Genomic DNA, 19,233 nt, shown 5'->3' with positions numbered 1-19,233 from the left:
TGGGCGCACACAGCTCCCGAGCAAAGGGTGGGCTTGTTTTATTAGCGCTGGGCTCACACCCTCCGCCAGCTGCACCCCACAGGCTGGGACAGTGCGTTTGGTGCGGCAGGCGTCACAACAATACTCACAGGCCGATCTGGGGGGCACGCGGCCTGCCCCCAGCCGCGCCGTGCTCAAAGGCCGGGGGCCAAGCCCCACCCAGGCCAGTGACTCCGTCGCTCCTTCCACCACCCGCAGCGCTCACTGGGCAGCTCCCGGGCCCCCGAGCAGCCCTCTGGGCCCTTGTGTTTTGGAGGCTGCCGCCTCTGGGGGAAGGCACATGGGGCCTGGCCCGTGCCTATGGGAGTGGGCAGGGGGGGTAGTGGGAGCTGCCCCACCCCCTCTCATCTCCCCCCACCCACCCCACCAAGCCAGCAGAGGGCACGGGCAGGAGAGGTCGGATCCCTGCTCCTCCGGCCGGGGGGAGGCCCAGTGCCCGCCCCCGGGCAAAGATGGCACGGCTGGCATCAGAGGGGCAGGTCGTCGCTGTGCTGCGGCGTCACTTTGCCGGAACAGCCCTGGTTCCTGTGGGCACAGCTGCGGGGGCAGAGCTGGCATGAGGCCCACACGGAGTTGCAGCCAGGCAGGAACCGGCAGGCCCCGAGTCTCCAGACAAACCAGCCAGGGGACCAGCAGCACCAGAGCAGGAGGGCTGAGCCCACGCCCAGCCCCAGGAGGATGTAGAGGGGCAGCAGGGAGCCCGAGCTCCTCTCACCTGGAGAGGAAGGAAAAGGGCTGGGGGCAGTGAGTGCCAGGTGCCTCCCTTCTCCTCCCCAGCACTGCTCTGTGGCTGTCTCTGCCCCCAAACGCCCTCAACGTGCTGGAGCCAAAAGCAGACAACTCTGGCGAGCCTGTCCTGCCACAGGGTGGGCAGAGCCCAGGGGGCTCCCGTGCCCTCAGTGCCCCAGCCATGGGGCCACAGGGCCTGAGTTGCTGCCAGCCTGCTCCTTCTGCCATGTGGTGCTAAGCCAGCTGCACTGTGCATGGGGGCACGAGACACCAGGGACAGGGTGGATGCGGGCCGCAGGGGACAGCTGGCAATGCTGCATCACACGGCCAGGCGTTGGCCCTTGGAGGGTCGCTGTAGGGGGCACGTTGGGAGAGGAACAACACAGGTGCCTGTTGCAGGGCCCAGAGCCTCGGCGAGGGTCAGTGTGAGACAGCAGCTGATCTCTCACTCGCCTGCCGAGCCGCTACTCCTCGAGCCTGAGCTCAGAGCGGGGGGAGGAGGAACACACACGTAAACATGCCTGTCATTGCACACGCAGCCACCTGCCATTGCACACCCGCATGTCATCGCACACGCAGCCACCTGCCATTGCACGTCTCCATGCATGCACACACATCATACACCCACCTGTCTTTGCACACATGCACGTCATGGCACACACCTGTCAGTACACCCATTGCACACATGGACATACCTGTCATTACACACGCACACACACCCGTCATTGCATACACCTGTCACCATGCACACACGTCTGTCATTGCACAGGTACATACACAGCTGCTATTGCATATGCACACATGTAAACATGCAACTACCTGCCATTACACACATATGCACGTGTCATCGCACACAGACACATACACGTCATTACACAAACCTGGCATTACACCTGCACACAGGCCTTTCATTCCACACGTGCCATCATAAGTTTGTCATTACACATACATCTGTCGTTGCACACACATGCATGTCATTGCACATGAGCCCATATCTGTCATTATATACACACGTCATTGCATATGGACACACACCTGCCATTACACATGTACATACACCTGTCATTACACACACATCATCACGTGTCTGGCATGACACACACAGAGCTCTCGTTGCACACACACACATGCGCACACATCAGTCAATCCTTCTGCAAAGTGCTGGGGGCATCCTGGGCTTTGACCTCCCAGGAGCAAGCTCAGATTGGGCAGAAAGGGCCCTGGCTGCCCGCCGGTTCAGGCTCCCCCCAGGGCATGTCGCAGGGGCTCAAGCACCCACTGAAAATAAATAGGGGGTGCTCTGCCCTGCCCCCACTTGGCCTCTCCCCACCCCGAGGTCCCGCCCCCCGCTCAGCCTCTTCCCCTGCTCGCATGGGGTGGAGGGAGGAGGGGACAGAGCAGAGCACCCACCGCCTGCGAGTGGGCGGGTCCCAGACCCTGGCCCTGCCCCAGTCCCCGTCTGTACCATGGGGAACAGCCCAGCCCTGCCCCCAGGGCATGCGGAGAAATCCATTAACAATGCCAGATGCTGAGCACATTTCTGGGCCAGGCCCGGGACTTTGCACTTGGACTTAGGTACCTGCTGCAGGCTTGTCCAGGGGCGCAGTGTCTGGGGCCAAAGGGTGGCTCTTCTCTGCCCCGGCACAAGCCGCCATGCAGGGGGTGACGCTGGCTGCAGGGCTGCTCACCAGCTGGAGAGATGCTGATGTGGGGAGGTGGCCTGCATGGGGGAGAGGAAGGGGGTGTAATTGCACCAGCTGCCAGTGCGGGCGTCAGCCCAGCAAAGAGCCCCCAGGCCAGGAAAACCCTTGGAGGGGAGCAGCCCTGAGCTCCTGCTGCCCCCTCCCACCCCAGCAGCCCTTCCCTGGCAGCTGCCTCACTAAAGGCCTCAGAGCCCCCCACCTCCCCGTCCGTTTGCTCCCCCGTCCTCCCATCCAGAATGCTCCCCCGCGCTCCCAACTGCACCAGGCAGGATCGGGCCCGTATTTTCCAGCCCTCTTGTCCATTACTGCTCTCGGGGGCACTCCCTCTCCCCCGCCCTTGCCCTGGGTTCTCCCCACCCGCACTGACCTCTGCACTTGGCAGGGGGGTGGGCCGCCTGGTCCGAGCCGTCCCCGCAGTTATCGATGCCCATCCGGTCACACACCAGGCTCCTGGGGATGCACTTGCTGTTCCGGCACTGGAAATACGGCTCCTCGCTGCACTCGGAGGTGCTGAAGCCTGAAATGGAGATGGCCAGCGCTGACAGCGTGGCTGGGAGCGGCTGGGAGCATGCACTGGCATGGGTACGTGACTCAGTGGCAGAGAGGGAAACGTGACCAAGCTGCCAGGCTCCCGGGGATGAGGTGTTTAGGGTGCAGGAGGTGGCTCAGGGCTGGGGCAAGAGCTTGGGGTGTGGGCTCTGGGAAGGAGTTTGAGTGCAGGAGGGGATTCTGAGGTGGGGGAGGGGGGTGGGGCATGGGAGGAAGTTTGGGAGTGGGGATCTGGCTGGGCAACACTTACCTCAGGCGGCTCTCGGAAGCAGTCGGCATGTCTGGCTCCTAGGCAGAGGGGCCAGGGCGCTCCGTGCGCTGTCTGTGCCTGCCGGCACCTCCCCCACAGCTCCCACTGGCCAATGGGAGTTGCAGAGTTGGCACTCGGGGCAGGGGCAGTGCGTGGAGCCCCCTGGCTGCCCCTGTGCCTAGGAGCTGGACATGCGGACTGCTTCCAAGAGCTGCGCAGAGCCAGGTCAGGCCTGGAGCCTGCCTTAGCCCCACTGTGCCACCAACTGGACTTTTAGCAGCCTGGTCAGTGGTGCTGACTGGAGCTGCCAGGGTCCCTTTCCAACAGGGTGTTCCAGTCAAAAACTGGCAACCTTAGCCATGCCGCAGAGTTTCAGACCCAGGCTCTCTGCAAGCTGGGGCCCTGCCTGGGGCACTGCAAGCAGGACCTTAACGCCCCACTAGCCACGGGTGAGACAGCAGGGCGAGCATGCCAAGAGGCTAAAGGACATGGCAGCACCTACTGCTCTGGAGGGGAGATGGCCTCTCCAGTCAGGGGGGCGGCATCAGAGCAGCGGGGGTGTCTGACCAGGGAGAATGGCCTTTGGTTTCTCTTTGAACCACTGGCTCTGGGGCCTGGCAGTGACCACTGAGAGCGGAGCCAGGCTATCGCGCCACCAACGCCCCGCTCACTGGCATCAGGGGCGGGGCGTCACTGATCTCAGCAGGGCCATGAGTTCACCCTGACTAAAGGGCTCTTTGCAGGGCTAGAAACCCCGTGTCTCAGAGCCCGAGACAGTCGGCACAACCTGAAGACCTGAACTACACTGGCCACAGTGGGTGTGTGGGGGGGTGAGAGAGAGCGAGAGGTTGCATGTGAGAGGACATGTGCAACCTTGTGTGAGATGGGGGGTGGGTGTGCACACGCCCACGTGCGCAAGGGTGTGTGTACAGGAGCGTGTGTGCAGCTGTTCATGTACAGCCTTGTGTGAGACTCTGGGTGTGCGTGCACGCAGGCCTGTGTGTGTGGAAGCATTTGTGCAGCCTTGTGTGAGACGCGGTATGCGTGTCTGTGTGCAGCCGTGTGTGTCTGTGTGTGTATAGGGGTGTGTGCAGACAGCGTGTGTCCAGGAATATATGTGCAGCTGTGCGTGGGGGGCCTAGGCACACGTCATTCTGTGTTCCAGGCAACTGTGGAGTCCCTGGCAAACAGGTGCGTTTTCCCCGTGCCCTGATGGGTGTTCATCGCCATCACACGCGCTTGCGGCCAAGCCCATGTCACTCCTGATTCACCCCCCACCCCGCCAATCAGGTGGCCTTTGGAATCTGCACCCCCTGGGCGTTCATGGGCCAGCCCTGCCTCTGCTCCCCGGCCTGCACCTGATCCAGCCACCCCAGGACCAGACTCCTGCAGAGCCTGGCGGGGATTCAGCAGGTAGCACAAATACTCAGTTTATTTCCTCCACTGAAGCCCTTTGCCACATGTGCCCTGGCCCCGTGGCGGCTGGTGACCGGGCCCCAGGGCACAGCTGGCATTGGTCTCCAGGCAGGCGGCGGGGGCTGGGCAGCTGATCTTTGGGCTGGACACTGTGCTTGTCTGGCAAGGTCCTTTGGCTCGTGCCCCCTGCACGTGTTGCACCTCACCCAGTCGGAAGGATGTAAAATCGCCGACGAAATCCACCCGGGGCTGCTGCCCCCGTGTCACCAAGCGGAGGGTCAGGTAGTTCCCAGTGGACAGGATGGGCCTGGGGATGCTCTTCCCACACAGCGGGACCCCCAGGGGCTCGGCAGCACGACCTCTGCCATCATAGAACTGCACATACGATCCAGCATTGCAGGGATCCTGAAGCTCCCAGTCTCCACCAGACGAGGTCTGTCCAGGCCCCCTTTGGCTGGGCCGGGTGGTCTCTGGGGGCAGAGGCGCTCCGGTGGCAGTGGGTGGGGGCCTGCCGCTGGGGGCCAGGCGCAGCAAGCTGTACACCAAGAAGAATCGGAACTGAAACTGGACTTTGTCTTTGGGCGACGCGGCCTGCATGGTGAGGGAGCAGTCTGTCCCCGTGGCCACGAAGTAGTAGCGCCGGGAGTCCCTGTGCGAATTGATAATCAGCCCGTCGTCTCTGATGGTCAGGCCACAAAAATCCACCAGGTTCACTGAGGCGGGGAAGAGAGAGAGAGTTGCCACCCGAGCCCCAGCAGGATGTGCAGCCCCTGAATCCCAGTGCCTCTGTCCCTGCCTCGGGAGACGGCAAAGCATGGAAACGGCCCTGGGGGGGAGCCGGCTCGTCCCCGCCTAGCGCCCAGCTGCGCTAACAACGTGCACCAGCTCGCACGGCTGCGGCCTGCTCTGGGGACACACAGATACCGCCTTCCTCCTCTGACCCCAAGGGCCAGGATGCACAAACCCCACAGCAGGTAGGAAGGGGTTAAAGAGCAGCCATGGGATCGGGCAGCCCCGCCCTGCACGCCTGTGACTGATGCCAGGTTTGGAGGAGATGCTTACCAGGGAGAAGCCCAGCTCAGAGGACCCCAGCCCTGGGAGGGCATCAGGCCTCTACCCCTCAGCTCCCAGAGGGGAGCCCAGCTGCTGTCAGGCTCCTGCACACAGCGGGTGCAGGACGATGGCCAGGCCGCTGGTGGGACAGGAGGCATGGTGCTGGGCTCTACTGCTGTTAGTTTGGTTTTCATGCTTTGCTGCCGCACCCCCTGGCTTGAAATGGTTTCCATCATTAACAGTTTGGTTTCAAGTCTCTCAGCACCCCCACTATAAAAACGGTTCCAGCATCCCTGGCTGTGGCAGCGGCTGAGACCACGAGCCTCGCCCCAGGGCAGGATGCAGACAAGGCGAGCCCCTGCACCCAAGCTGGGCTGGTTCAGGAAGTAGCTGAGGGAAGAAGAAAGAGGGCTGATGAGGCAGAAAACCCACTTGCTGCAGGGTCCCTAGGCTGGATCCAGGGTGGAGGCAGGGAGTGGGTCCCTACAGGCTAACCAAGGGGGCTGTATGGAGGCCCCAGACACAGGGGCCAGAAGGACTAAGGGGCTGGACCTGGGGCAATGTCATGGCACTGTTGAGTTAAGCTCTGGTTCATCCGAAAGGGCTGAATGTAACTGTGCCCTGGCTGGAGGCCATGGGCGGATGGGACAGCCAGTCGCAGGGGCTACGGAGAGGCAATACCCTGAGACACCGCGCCCAGCCACAGGGCAGCACGTCAGCTTGCAAGGCATACCCCCGCACAGCAAAGCCCCGCAGAGAGGTAACAGCCCCCCCAAGGTCACAGTGGTTCCCAGGATGAAGTCTGTCTGGGGGGATAATCCCAGGGCTGCTGGGAGCTGGGCCAGCTGAGTGCAGGGGACTGGCAGGCCGTAAATCTCAGGCAGTGTTCTTGGCCCTGGGACTCGGCCAGAGATTTCACTGCCATGACTCTGGCCATGCTCCATCTGGGGGGCACCGGGCACGAGGGGCTGGTGCTCTTTGGAACCTGTTGTCCACAACAACCTGCACCAGTCATGGCTGCTGCTGCCCGAACTTCCAGTCAGGGAGAAGGGGTGGCAGGGAGGAGACCTACAGCCACTCTTCAATGCCCCAGAGAACTACAGCTTTGACAAACCTTCCCGATAGACTGACTGGAAGCCGTAATTTGCAAGATTTTGAACTGCTAAAAAAAACTCCACAAAGAAACTGGAGATATTCAGGTATCGTCTCTAATTTATGCTATGGGGAAACAGGTCGAGAGTATATTTACATCTATTGACTTTACTGAAGATAGTCACAAAGATGACTATGAACAGGTTTTGGCTATGTTTGATGCATATTTTCTACCTCAGAGAAATGTAGTTTATGAAAAAGCATGTTTTCACCAGAGAATTCAAAAACCAGGGGAAAATGTTGACTGTTTTATAAGAGCTCTGGATACACTGGCTGAAACCTGAGATTTGGGGAATCCAAAACAGGAAAATATCAGAGTCAGGCTGGTTATTGGGTTAACAGATAAAAGCCTTTCACAGCAGCTACAGCTGAAGAGATTTAACCCCAGCCACAGCTATGCAGAGAGTGAAGCAGTCAGAATTAGCCAAACAACAGGCCAAATGGCAGGAGCAACTTGAAAAACCTGAAACTAGATTAAAAGCTGCAGACAGACACTTGCATGTTATCACAAAACCCTGAGGCCAGGAGAAAGAACTCCCAGGCTAAGAGGGACAAATTCCAGCCTAGTGCCCAAGGTGTGGAAAAAGTCGTATCCCAAGAGATGATTCATGTCCAGCCAGAGGCGCATGGTGTAATATGTGCATGAAATATGGACATTTTTTGGCTGTTTGCCACCACAGGGAGTTGACTCATATTACAGACAATCAAGATGAGCTGTTGTTCTGGGATCTATCACTGCTGGTGACACAGAATGTACCTGGAGAGTGAAACGGACTATTCCGTTGGCAAGACTATTGACTTTAAAATTGACTCAGAGCTGACATCACAGTCGTCTCAGCAATTGCCTTCAACCTCTACCAAAGCTGAATTTACCTGTCACAGCTCAGGCTAGCCCTGGAGGGATTCTGAGCTGCATGGGCCAGCTCACCACAGAACAACTTACAAAGACAAGAGCTTTGTGTTCACAGTGTATGTGATCCAAGGACACAGACTAACAGCCTTCCCGGCCACAGCGGAGCAGCCATGATGGGCCTAGTGAGAAAGGTGGATGAACTCCATGGAATATTTGGTGATATTGGACTTCTGAAAGAAGATCCAGTGCAATGACCTTAAGAGCCAATGCTGAACCATACAGTGTACCTACACCGTGCAGGATTCCTAGCCCATTACTTCATAAAGTGGAAACTGAGTTAAAGAGAATGGAGCGGCTTGGCATAATCAAGCCAACTGCATGGTGTGCCCCAATGGTACCAGAAATAAAGAAAAATAGAAAAATACAAATCTGTATGGATCTTAACAGTCTTAATGAATTAGCTGTGAGACAAAAATCTACCCTTCCACCACTGGCTGACTTCCTCCCCAAAATGAAAGGAGCTACAGTATTCTCCAAGCTGGATGCCTTGAGTGGATTCTGGCAAATTCCGTTAGCCACAGAAAGTGCTAAACTGACTACATTTATCAGACCCTTTGGGAGATTTTGCTTTGAAAGATCACCTTTTGGAATTGCCAGTGCACCTGAAATTTTCCAAAAAACAATGGCAGAATTGCTAACTAATGCAAATGGAGTTGTCGTTTCCATGGATGATATTCTGATATCCTGTCCTCACAGCAGATGGTAACTGGCTCCTCACAGTCAAAAGCTGGGCAGAGCACTCTGATAGTCTCCTGAACTGTCAATCCACTATGTCCAATGGAGCCATTGACTCACGCCCGCAGTGTCCTGTCCTGGAGGGGCTAGCTGTGGACCTTTCTTTAGACAAAGTTACTAAGGCCATCAAGCAGCTGTTCAGGGGCAAGTCTCCACCCCTGGTTGCATTCCACTTAATGTGTACAAATGTGGAGGTGTTCACCTGGTCAGAAAACTCACCAACTTTTTCAAGACTATATAGGAACAGGACACTGTGCCCCAGGAGTATAAAGATGCCTTCATAGTCCATCTATACAAGAGGAAGGGAAGCATACCTTGCAGTGAGAACCATCATGGAATTGCACAACTGTCTATAGTGGGGAAGATCCTTGTAGTCCTCAGCAAGCTCATCTCTCACTTAGTGGACTCGGTGTATCCAGAGCCACAGTGTGGCTTTCGTCCTGGCCATGGCACCATGGACATGAGTTTTGCAGAGAAGGCTGGTGAACAGAACAAGGACCTGTACATGGTGTTTGCTGGCCTGACCAAGGCCTTCGGCACAGTGAATCACAAGGGCCTGTGGAAACTCCTCCATAATTTTGGCTGCCCAGAGAAGAGGATTGCTGTCATCTGCTCACTTCATGATGGCATAATGGGCAGGGTTATGGAGACTCATCAGAAGCCTTCCCTGTCACCAATGGCAATGGCTCTCAACCTTCCCAGACTACTGTACCCCTTTCAGGGGTCTGATGTGTCTTGTGTACCCCCAAGTTTCACCTCACTTAAACTACTTGCTAGTAATTATAAAATAAATCAATTAGAATATAAATATTGTACTTACATTTCAGTGTATATAGAGCAATATAAACAAGTCATTGTCTGCATGAAATTTTAGTTTGTACTGTGGGGGGAGATAGCTTAGTGGTTTGAGCATTGGCCTGCTAAACCCAGGGTTGTGAATTCAATCCTTGAGGGGGCCATTTAGGGATCTGGGCCAAAAATTGGGGATTGATCCTGCTTTGAGCAGGGGGTTGGACTAGATGACCTCCTGAGGTCCCTTCCAACCCTGATATTCTATGACTTCACTAGTGCTTTCTATGTAGCCTGTTGTAAAACTAGGCAAATATCTAGATGAGTTGATGTACCCCCTGGAAGATCTCTGCGTACCCTTGATTGAGAACCACTGACCAATGGCACCAAACAAGGATGCGTAATGGCTCCAGCCCTCTTTGCCACTGTCTTTTCAGCCATGCTCTTGGTCACATTCCAGGACTTTGACAGAGGTGTAGACTTCTGGTTTATATTGGATGAGGGGTCTAGTCAATCTACAGCAACTCAGGGCCTGCACCAAGGTAACTGAACAGCTACTAAGAGATCTCCTGTTTGCTGACACCTGTGCTCTCCCTACACACACACTCGAGGACATTCAGCTTATTGTGGACCATTCTTCCTATGCCTCAAAATGCTTCAGTTTCACACTCAGCCTGACAAAGACAGAGGTCATGCACCAGCCAGCATCAGACCACCCGCATCATGATCCCATTGTCACAACCGACAACACACCCCTCAACTCAATCAGGAAATTCTGCTGCCCGGGTACCATGTTGGATGATGAGATCACTCAGCACCTGGCAAAGGCCAGCTTGACATTTGCCAGGCTCACCCATGAACTCCAAAGGGAACGTGGAGTCTGCCTCAGAACCAAGATAAAAAATCTACCACTCTCTTGTACTCACCTCACTCCTCCATGGGGCAACACATGGACGTTCTACGAACACCACATTAAACAGCTGAAGAGCTTCCACCTATGCTGCCTAAGATCCATCTGCAACATCAAGTGGCAGGACAGGATCCCGGCACAGAGGTCACTGAGAGGTGCCAAATCCCTGCCCACTAGAGAATGCTCATCAGGGCTCAGTTCGCTGGGTTGGACACAAGGTGCGCATGGAGGTTTCCCATACACCGAAACCAGCGCTCTCCAGCCAGCTGAGACAGGAACCTGCTCTAAGGATCAATCCATCCTCATATACAAAGACGCCTTGAAGGCCAACCTCAAAGCATGCAAGATAGACATTAAAACCTGGAAACTTGTTGCAATGGACAGACCCAGAGGTAGAGGTCTGTGCCATGAGGCTGTGTCCACATTTGGTTTGTGAGGTGTTTGCAGGGGAAGAGAGCACCTCATAAGGCTAACACCTCAAAACTTCCCATCAACAACAACTACACTTCCAAGACATGAGACTGCATTTGCAAACCCAGGATTGGACTCACTTCTCTTGTGAAATGCCATAAAAACAAATAAACCCAGAACTTAGGTCACTACTAACTGAACACTCACCTGTTGAAGCAATGAGAGAATCCATAACACTCTGATAAGTGGAACGTCCATGGAAGACACACCAAAACCCTCAATAAAGTCCTATGCCTTATCAGGCACTCTGGACTGAAGCTAAGAAGGAAAAATCCATCTTCCACCGAACCCAAAGGAGTTTTTGGAACAAACAATAAAGAAAGATGGAATCAGTCCTAGTCCTGAGAAAGTACAAGCAATTCTAGAATTGAATGTACCAATCAATGTACCAAAACTGAGACGTATATTGGGGATGGTACATTACCTTGGTCAATATCTATAAGACCTTTCTTCAGTGACAAAATCACTGAACGAACTGTTCAAGTTCAAGACATCTTGGCTATGGGGCCAAACCAAGAAATTGCCTTCAAAAAGGGAAAAGAAATGATTTCAACAGCGCCAGTTCTCAAGAACTATGATGTGAACAAACCCACCCTGGTCAGTGCAGATGCAAGCACCTGTGGCCTCGGTGGTATATTGTTTTAACAACAGGGCTCTGAGTGGAAATTAGTGCATTTTGCTCTTGCACACTTACGGAAGTAGAAAAATTGTATGAACAAGGAGTGCCTGGCAAGCATATGGGCATGTGAGAATTTTTAGAGATAGCTGTGTGGACTGGATTAATTTTATAGATAGCTGTGTGGGCTGGAGTACCCATGGGGGAAAATGGTAGGTGCTTAGCACCCACTGACAGCCATCTCCCCCTTCCCTCCAGCGCCTCCTGCCGACCAGTGGCCACACCAATCAGCACCTCCCCCTCACTCCCAGCCCCTCCTGCCCACCACGGAATAGCTGTTGTGAAGAAAAAGAATTCAGCACCCAGATCGTACGTGATCGAGCTAACAGTGTAGAGTTCAACAGAAACCATCAACATCTACAGTTTGTTCCTCAAAGAACAATCAACAGAGCAAACTCTGCAGCTGGCAGATGCAGAACAAGTAGACGAGGACTCAAGGATTCCAACATAGCCAGTCACTGCAGCTAATGGACAGCCAGATGACCAAGTCGTTATGCATTCGGGTTGTGTAATTAGAAACCAGTACGATTCAGAGACACTGAACAGACTGATCTGTACTGAACATCAAAGACAGCGCGACAGTGTAAATACTGTAACTGGTAGGAATGTAGAACTTAAAGGGGGAGATGTGACGGGATGCTAAACTGTATCACATTCTTCAGCCACTTGGCGGCACTGTGTGCGCCATACTTTAGGTAAGCTAACCTTGGCCCTCCCTGGCGGAGCGTTAAAGGATCTAACGATGAACACAGCTGAGTATAAGCATGCTCTGTGCCCCGCTCACATCTGGTTCAGAAGAACATGACAAGGGATATCTCAATGGCTTGAATTAGAGTAGCTTTAGTGATCCCTCCCCTGCTACTTCACAGAGCCATGGATTTTTCAAAGAACCTCAACCAGTGACTTCTGCATCTCGCTCATTACCTTTGCTGGAGATCTGGCTTCACTTGCCCACAATGAGTTAAGTCCGGGGTGAAAGTAACTGAGGCCACTTACCGGTACAGGGCCGGGGCGGCTCCGGCCCCCAGAAGGGGCGGGGCCTCGGGCGGAAGGGGCAGGGCTGGGGGGGTGAGCATCCCCAGCCAGCCCTTCCAGGCCGCCTGGCCCGTGCCACCCGGGGCTCCCGTGTTGATTTAAAGGGCCCGGGGCTCCGGACACCGCTTCCGCTACTGCAGCCGTGGCGTCTGGAGCCCCGGGCCCTTTTAAATCACTGGCCCCAGGGCAGCAGCTCCTTTGCCCCCCACCCAGCCCTTCGGCGGCCGGGGGGGGCAAAAGGGGCAGGGACGTTAAAGTGCTGCAGGGTCCTTTGCTGTAGCAGCTCTTTAACGTTGCTGCCCCCCACCCCCCACGTCAGTGGCCCCGCCGATGTCCAGAGGGCACAGTCACATCCAAGTGCTGCCATGGCAATGCTTTACTGGGGGCTGGGTATGGGCCGGGGCGGGCTCTTGCCGGTACGCGGTACCAGCCCCCACCGGCTCACTTTCACCCCTGGTTAAGTCTGTGTCTGGTTCTGAGCAACCTCTCTCCTATAGTGCATCTCTGCAAGCCTTTGACCCTCCTCCCGCACTGCCCCTCCCATGGAGACCTAGAAAGCTCACAGACGTTTAACACAGGAGTTCCTAGGAGGCCCACAAGGCTGGAATCTGGGTGCGCACACAACTTGTGTATTTACATCGTTCCCAGACTCTGCAGAGGGCCTCACTCCTCCAGACGTGTTTTCCCAGCAAGCAAATTAAAAAAACAACAGTGGTATCACTTTCCTTTCCGAGTAAACGCACGAGAGCTTTGCCAATTAAAACAAGCTAATTCCATCCCTGCATTAGCCAAACGCTGCTCCCCAGGAGCAGGCAGGCTCTGCGCCACATGCTGGTGAGGGATTATTTTTCACCATTTAAAAATATTTTTAACTTGTTCATATATGATCAACCCTACAATAACAAATCAGCATGCACCTTCCAGTGCTCATGACCAACTCAGTGATAACAAAGGCGCATACGCAGCCTGGACCTCAGCAGCAGCAGCCCTACAATAACAAACCGGTGCACACAGCACAGTGCACATCCTCAGCAACCCTACAATAACAAACCACCCCATCTTCTTCAATTTCACTAGTCATTTCCCATGTGGAACTGCATCAAATGTTTTCCTTTGTCTACAAAATCAGTTATCTTCTTAAAGAAAGAGGCCAGGCTGGTCTGACATGATCTATCTATTGTAAAACCATGTTGTAGTTTATCCCAGTTACCATTTACCTCTATGTCCTTAACTTTCTTTCAAAATTTGTTCCAAGACTTTGCATACAGCTGAGGTCAAATCTAACAGGCCTGTAGTTTCCCAGCTCACTTTTTTTCCTTCTCTTAAATGTAGATACTAAATTTGCAATTCTCCAGTGGGGTGGTGTATGCACACCCCATTCCCCTTCGAGGTGGGTCATGGTTGTGCTGACACCATGGTTGCAGTCTACTGGACTGTTCTGGGCCCCACAACAGTGTTGCCCAGTGGCCAGAGTCAAAGCGGCGGCTCTTGGGTTTTGGCTATGTGGCCTAATGGCCCAAGACAATATGGCCGCCCACAAGCACAGGGCAGTGTGGCCTACTGGCCAGAGTCAATATATTGACCCCCAAGTGTAGCGCTGCATGTCCTAGTGGCCAGAGTCAATATAGCAGCCCTTGAGTGCAGGGCAGCATGGCCTAGTGGCCAAATCCAGGGGCTGCCACCAAAGGGGAGGTAGTGTCGGGGTAGAGGGACCAGGCCCACCCAACTCCACCGGGTCCTGACCCAGGGCCCTAATAGTGCCAGAGTGGTCTGCCACTGGATCAGTGGGGAATCCAACTGCATCATAGCGTGATCGTTTCCCTCTATTCGACATTGGTGAGGCCTCATCTGGAGTACTGTGTCCAGTTTTGGGCCCCACAATACAAGAAGGATGTGGAAAAATTGGAAAGAGTCCAGCGAAGGGCAACAAAAATGATTAGGGGACTGGAACACATGACTTATGAGGAGAGGCTGAGGGAACTGGGGATGTTTAGTCTGCGTAAGAGAAGAATGAGGGGGGATTTGATAGCTGCTTTCAGCTACCTGAAAGGGGGTTCCAAAGAGGATGGATCTAGGCTGTTCTCAGTGGTAGCAGATGACAGAACAAGGAGTAATGGTCTCAAGTTGCAGTGGGGGAGATTTACATAAAAAGAATTCAACCCTTTCAGAAATCCGCTCAGCTTTTAGTAGCCATTGCAGACAGATTTAAAGGCTGCCCAGTCTCGGTCCAGAGAATTTCAAGAATCGTGGATCACGTCCTGTATCCGTACTTGACATGACCTGGTGAAGGTCCCAGCTCCTCCACAAGGGCTCAAGCATCAGCGGTGGCATTCATGGCGCGGGTTCCAATTCACGACATCTGTAGAGTGGCGACATGGTTGTCCATCCACACGTTCAAGTCACATGCCATCACCCAGCAAGCTAGAGATGATGCAGGCTTTGGCTGAGTGATGCTACAATCAGCGAACTCCGAACCCTCCAGCTGTGGAACTGCTTGGGCATCAGCTACATTGGAATGGACCTGAGCAAGCGCTCGAAGAAAAAACAGTTCCTGACCTTCTGTAACTGTTGTTCTTCGAGATGTGTTGCTCATGCCAATACCAACCCCCTCCCCTCTGCTGCTCCTCTGTCGGAGTTAGCTGGCAAGAAGGAACTGAGGGGGCGGTGGGTCAGCAGGGCCCTATATACCACGGCATGAGGGCACGACTCCAGGGGCCACCAGAACCGACCCGACCGATACCATTGAGGGGAAATCTTTCCGATGATGGTGCTTGGGGCGAGCACGCAGCTGCATTGGAATGGACATAAGCAACACATCTTGAAGAACACATTGGAATGGACATGAGCAAGCACAGACAGCTCCAGCAGCCCAGGAGCCAGCAAACAGAGCTGTAAACAGGGGAGTTTGACTGGGAGTTTGAAAGGGGAGTTCATGTTGCGGTGCTTGTTGGGGGTTTGTTTGCTGCGGGTGGTGGGGTTTGTGTGTGGTTTGTGTTTCCCAGATTAACAGGATTTAGGTGGGAAGGTGGTGACAGACACAGAGGCAGCAGTGGAAGTGACCCAAGTAGTGGAAGACACTATGAAGATGACTGGATGTGGAAGCTGCGGTATGTCCATGATCCTGGAGGGGGGACCTGGAAAGAGTTTTTTCTGCATGAAATGCCGTCTGATTGAGCTGATGGAAGAAAAGATCCAAGGATTGGAGGTGCAGGTGGAAAGTCTGGTTGAGTTTAGAACGGGGTTCGAGCGGATTATGGAGCAAAGACATGAGGCGGTTGAAGGGAAAAGCTCAGACTTGCAGATGGAAGCAGGATCGAAGAACTCTGAGGGGAGACTGCTGGGTGAAGAAAATGGACAGTGGAAGAATGTGACTAAGAGAACCAGGCAGAGGAAAAGACGGGCTAGTGAAGAAGAAATAGAGCTCAAGAACAGGTTTGCAGAGTTGGAAAATGAAGAAGGGGCTTAGCAGGTGGTCACTGAAGGTGGAAGGGCAAGGAAGAAGAGAAGAGCTGCTAGTCCTATATAAAAAGGGGAAGAGTCAATGGAGACTATACCAAATATGAGTCCCAGGAGGATACAGGATGGCTTGAAGAGCATTACAAGGGAGAATAGGAATGGAAAGAACTTGCAGCCAGAGGGAACAGGGGATAGACTGGAGAATCGCATCGTCACCAGGAAAAGGCAGGTCTATGTGATCGGGGACTCCTTACTGAGAAGAATGGAAAGGCCTGTAACCAGAGCTGATCCAGAGAATAGAAGGGTGTGCTGTCTTCCAGGTGCTAAGGTACGGGATGTGGACCTGAGGTTGAAGAGGATCCTAAAGGGAGCAGGAAAGAATCCACTGATCGTCCTTCATGTGGGAACAAATGATACCGGTAGATTCTCGCTGGAACGTATCAAGGGAGACTATGCCAGGCTGGGAAAGACGCTTTAGGAAATCGAGGCTCAGGTGATCTTCAGTGGGATTCTGCCTGTTCCTAGAGAAGGGCAACAAAAGTGTGACAAGGTTATGATGAACAACACTGCTTAGGCAGTGGTGCTAGAAGGAGGGCTTTGGGATATATGGCCACTGGGAGGCATTCCTGGACAGAGGACAGTTCTCTCGGGATGGACTTCATCTGAGTAGGGAAGGACATAGACGTCTAGGATGGAGGCTGGCACAACTGATTAAGAGAGCTTTAAACTAGGAATTTGGGGGAGATGCTTGGGAGATGTCCAGGTAATCTCCACGCCGAATTTTAACATTGAGAGGGAAGAAAACAAAGTAAGAAAGGATACAGCCGTGGGTAGGAGAATGGACATGAGGAGGAAGGGCAGTGTGGGTACCCGTCTAATAGGTGATACTGGCTGTAGAATGTCTGTGCCTAATCGGGTAAAGAATGTGAGCGAGGCCAAACAGCAAAAATGAAGATGTTTGTACACCAATGCGAGTAGCCCAGGTAACAAAATGGAGGAACTAGAGTTACTGGTACAGGAAGTGAAACCTGTAGGGATAACAGAAACATGGTGGAATAGTAGTCATGACTGGAGTACGGGTATTGAAGGGTAAGTGCTGTTTAGGAAAGACAGAAATAAAGGTAAAGGTGGTGGAGTAGCATTGTATATCAATGATGAGGTAGAACGTAAAAAAATAAGAAGCGATGGAATGGATAAGACAGAGTCCATCTGGGCAAAAATCACATTGGGGAAGAAAACTACTAGAGCCCCCCTGTAATACTGCTTGGGGTGTGCTATAGACCGCCGGGATCCGATCTGGATATGGATAGAGCCCTCTTTAGTGTTTTTAATGAAGTAAATACTAATGGAAACTGCGTGATCATGGGAGACTTTAACTTCCTAGATATAGACTGGAGGACAAGTGCTAGTAATAATAATAGGGCTCAGATGTTCCTAGATGCGATAGCTGATGGATTCCTTCACCAAGTAGTTACTGAACCGACTAGAGGGGATGCCATTTTAGATTTGGTTTTGGTGAGTAGTGAGGACCTCATAGAAGAAATGGCTGTAGGGGACAACCCTGGTTCGAGCGATCATGAGCTAATTCAGTTCAAACTGAACTGAAGGATAAACAAAAATAAATCTGCGACTAGGGTTTTTGATTTCAAAAAGGCTGACTTTCAAAAATTAAGGAAATTAGTTAGGGAAGCGGATTGGACTGAAGAATTTATGGATCTAAAGGCAGAGGAGGCCTGAGATTACTTCAAGTCAAAGCTGCAGAAGCTATCAGAAGCCTGCATCCCAAGAAAGGGGAAAAAAATTCATAGTCAGGAGTTGTAGACCAAGCTGGATAAGCAAACATCTCAGAGAGGTGATTAAGAAAAAGCAGAAAGCATACAGGGAGTGGAAGGTGGGAGAGATCAGTAAGAAAAGCTACCTTATTGAGGTCAGAACATGTAGGGATAAAGTGAGAGAGGCTAAAAGTCAAGTAGAGTTGGACCTTGCAAAGGGAATTAAAACCAATAGTAAAAGGTTCTATAGCCATATAAATAAGAAAAAAACAAAGAAAGAAGAAGTGGGACCGCTAAACACTGAGGATGGAGTGGAGGTCAAGGATAATCTAGGCATGGCCCAATATCTAAACAAATACTTTGCCTCAGTTTTTAATGAGGCTAATGAGAATCTTAGGGATAATGGTAGCATGACAAATGGGAATGAGGAAGTGGAGGTCGATATTACCTTATCTGAGGTAGAAGCGAAACTCGAACAGCTTAATGGGACTAAATCGGGGGGCCCAGATAATCTTCATCCAAGAATATTAAAGGAACTGGCACATGAAATTGCAAGCCCATTCGCAAGAATTTTTAATGAATCTGTAAACTCAGGGGTTGTACCATATGACTGGAGAATTGCTAACATAGTTCCTATTTTTAAGAAAGGGAAAAAAGGTGATCCGTTTAACTACAGGCCTGTTAGTTTAACATCTGTAGTATGCAAGGTCTTGGAAAAAATTTTGAAGGAGAAAGTAGTTAAGGACATTGAGGTCAATGGTAAATGGGACAAAATACAACATGGTTTTACAAAAGGTAGATTGTGCCAAACCAACCTGATCTCCTTCTTTGAGAAAGTAACAGATTTTTTAGACAAAGGAAACGCAGTGGATCTAATTTACCTCGATTTCAGTAAAGCGTTTGATACGGTGCCACATGGGGAATTATTAGTTAAATTGGATAAGATTGGGATCAATAGGAAAATTGAAAGGTGGATAAGGAATTGGTTAAAGGGGAGACTACAACGGGTCCTACTGAAAGGTGAACTGTCAGGCTGGAGGGAGGTTACCAGTAGAGTTCCTCAGGGATCGGTTTTGGGACCAATCTTATTTAATCTTTTTATTACTGACCTCGGCACAAAAAGTGGGTGTGCGCTAATAAAGTTTGAGGATGATACAAAGCTGGGAGGTATTGCCAATTTAGAGAAGGACCGGGATATCATACAGGAGGATCTGGATGACCTTGTAAACTGGAGTAATAGTAATAGGATGAAATTTAATAGTGAGAAGTGTAAGGTCATGCATTTAGGGATTAATAACAAGAATTTTAGTTACAAGCTGGGGACGCATCAATTAGAAGTAACGGAGGAGGAGAAGGACCTTGGAGTATTGGTTGCCCACAGGATGACTATGAGCCGTCAATGTGATATGGCCGTGAAAAAGGCTAATGCAGTCTTGGGATGCGTCAGGCGAGGTATTTCCAGTAGAGATAAGGAGGTGTTAGTGCTGTTATACAAGGCACTGGTGAGACCTCACCTGGAATACTGTGTGCAGTTCTGGTCTCCCATGTTTAAGAAGGATGAATTCAAACTGGAACAGGTACAGAG

General features: G+C 52.5%; 1 protein-coding gene across 1 annotated transcript in view; it reads right to left on the bottom strand.

Moving 5' to 3' along the window:
• Window positions 1-16: 16 nt before the first annotated feature.
• Window positions 17-19,233, bottom strand: part of LDLRAD2 (low density lipoprotein receptor class A domain containing 2) — a 31,208-nt gene continuing 11,991 nt past the window's right edge. Inside the window, exons 2-5 of the mRNA XM_048825443.2 lie at window positions 4,893-5,399; window positions 2,839-2,988; window positions 2,348-2,488; window positions 17-754 (exon numbers count right to left, since the gene is read on the bottom strand). Coding sequence (XP_048681400.1) covers window positions 507-754; window positions 2,348-2,488; window positions 2,839-2,988; window positions 4,893-5,399 — 1,046 coding nt within the window. The 3' untranslated portion in view covers window positions 17-506. The remainder of the gene's footprint in view (window positions 755-2,347; window positions 2,489-2,838; window positions 2,989-4,892; window positions 5,400-19,233) is intronic.

Source organism: Caretta caretta, chromosome 18 (genome assembly GCF_965140235.1).
Source record: "Caretta caretta isolate rCarCar2 chromosome 18, rCarCar1.hap1, whole genome shotgun sequence".
Taxonomy (NCBI): Eukaryota; Metazoa; Chordata; order Testudines; family Cheloniidae; genus Caretta; species Caretta caretta.
Note: the sequence above shows the minus strand (reverse complement) of the source record. Positions and strands in the feature narration are given on the sequence as shown.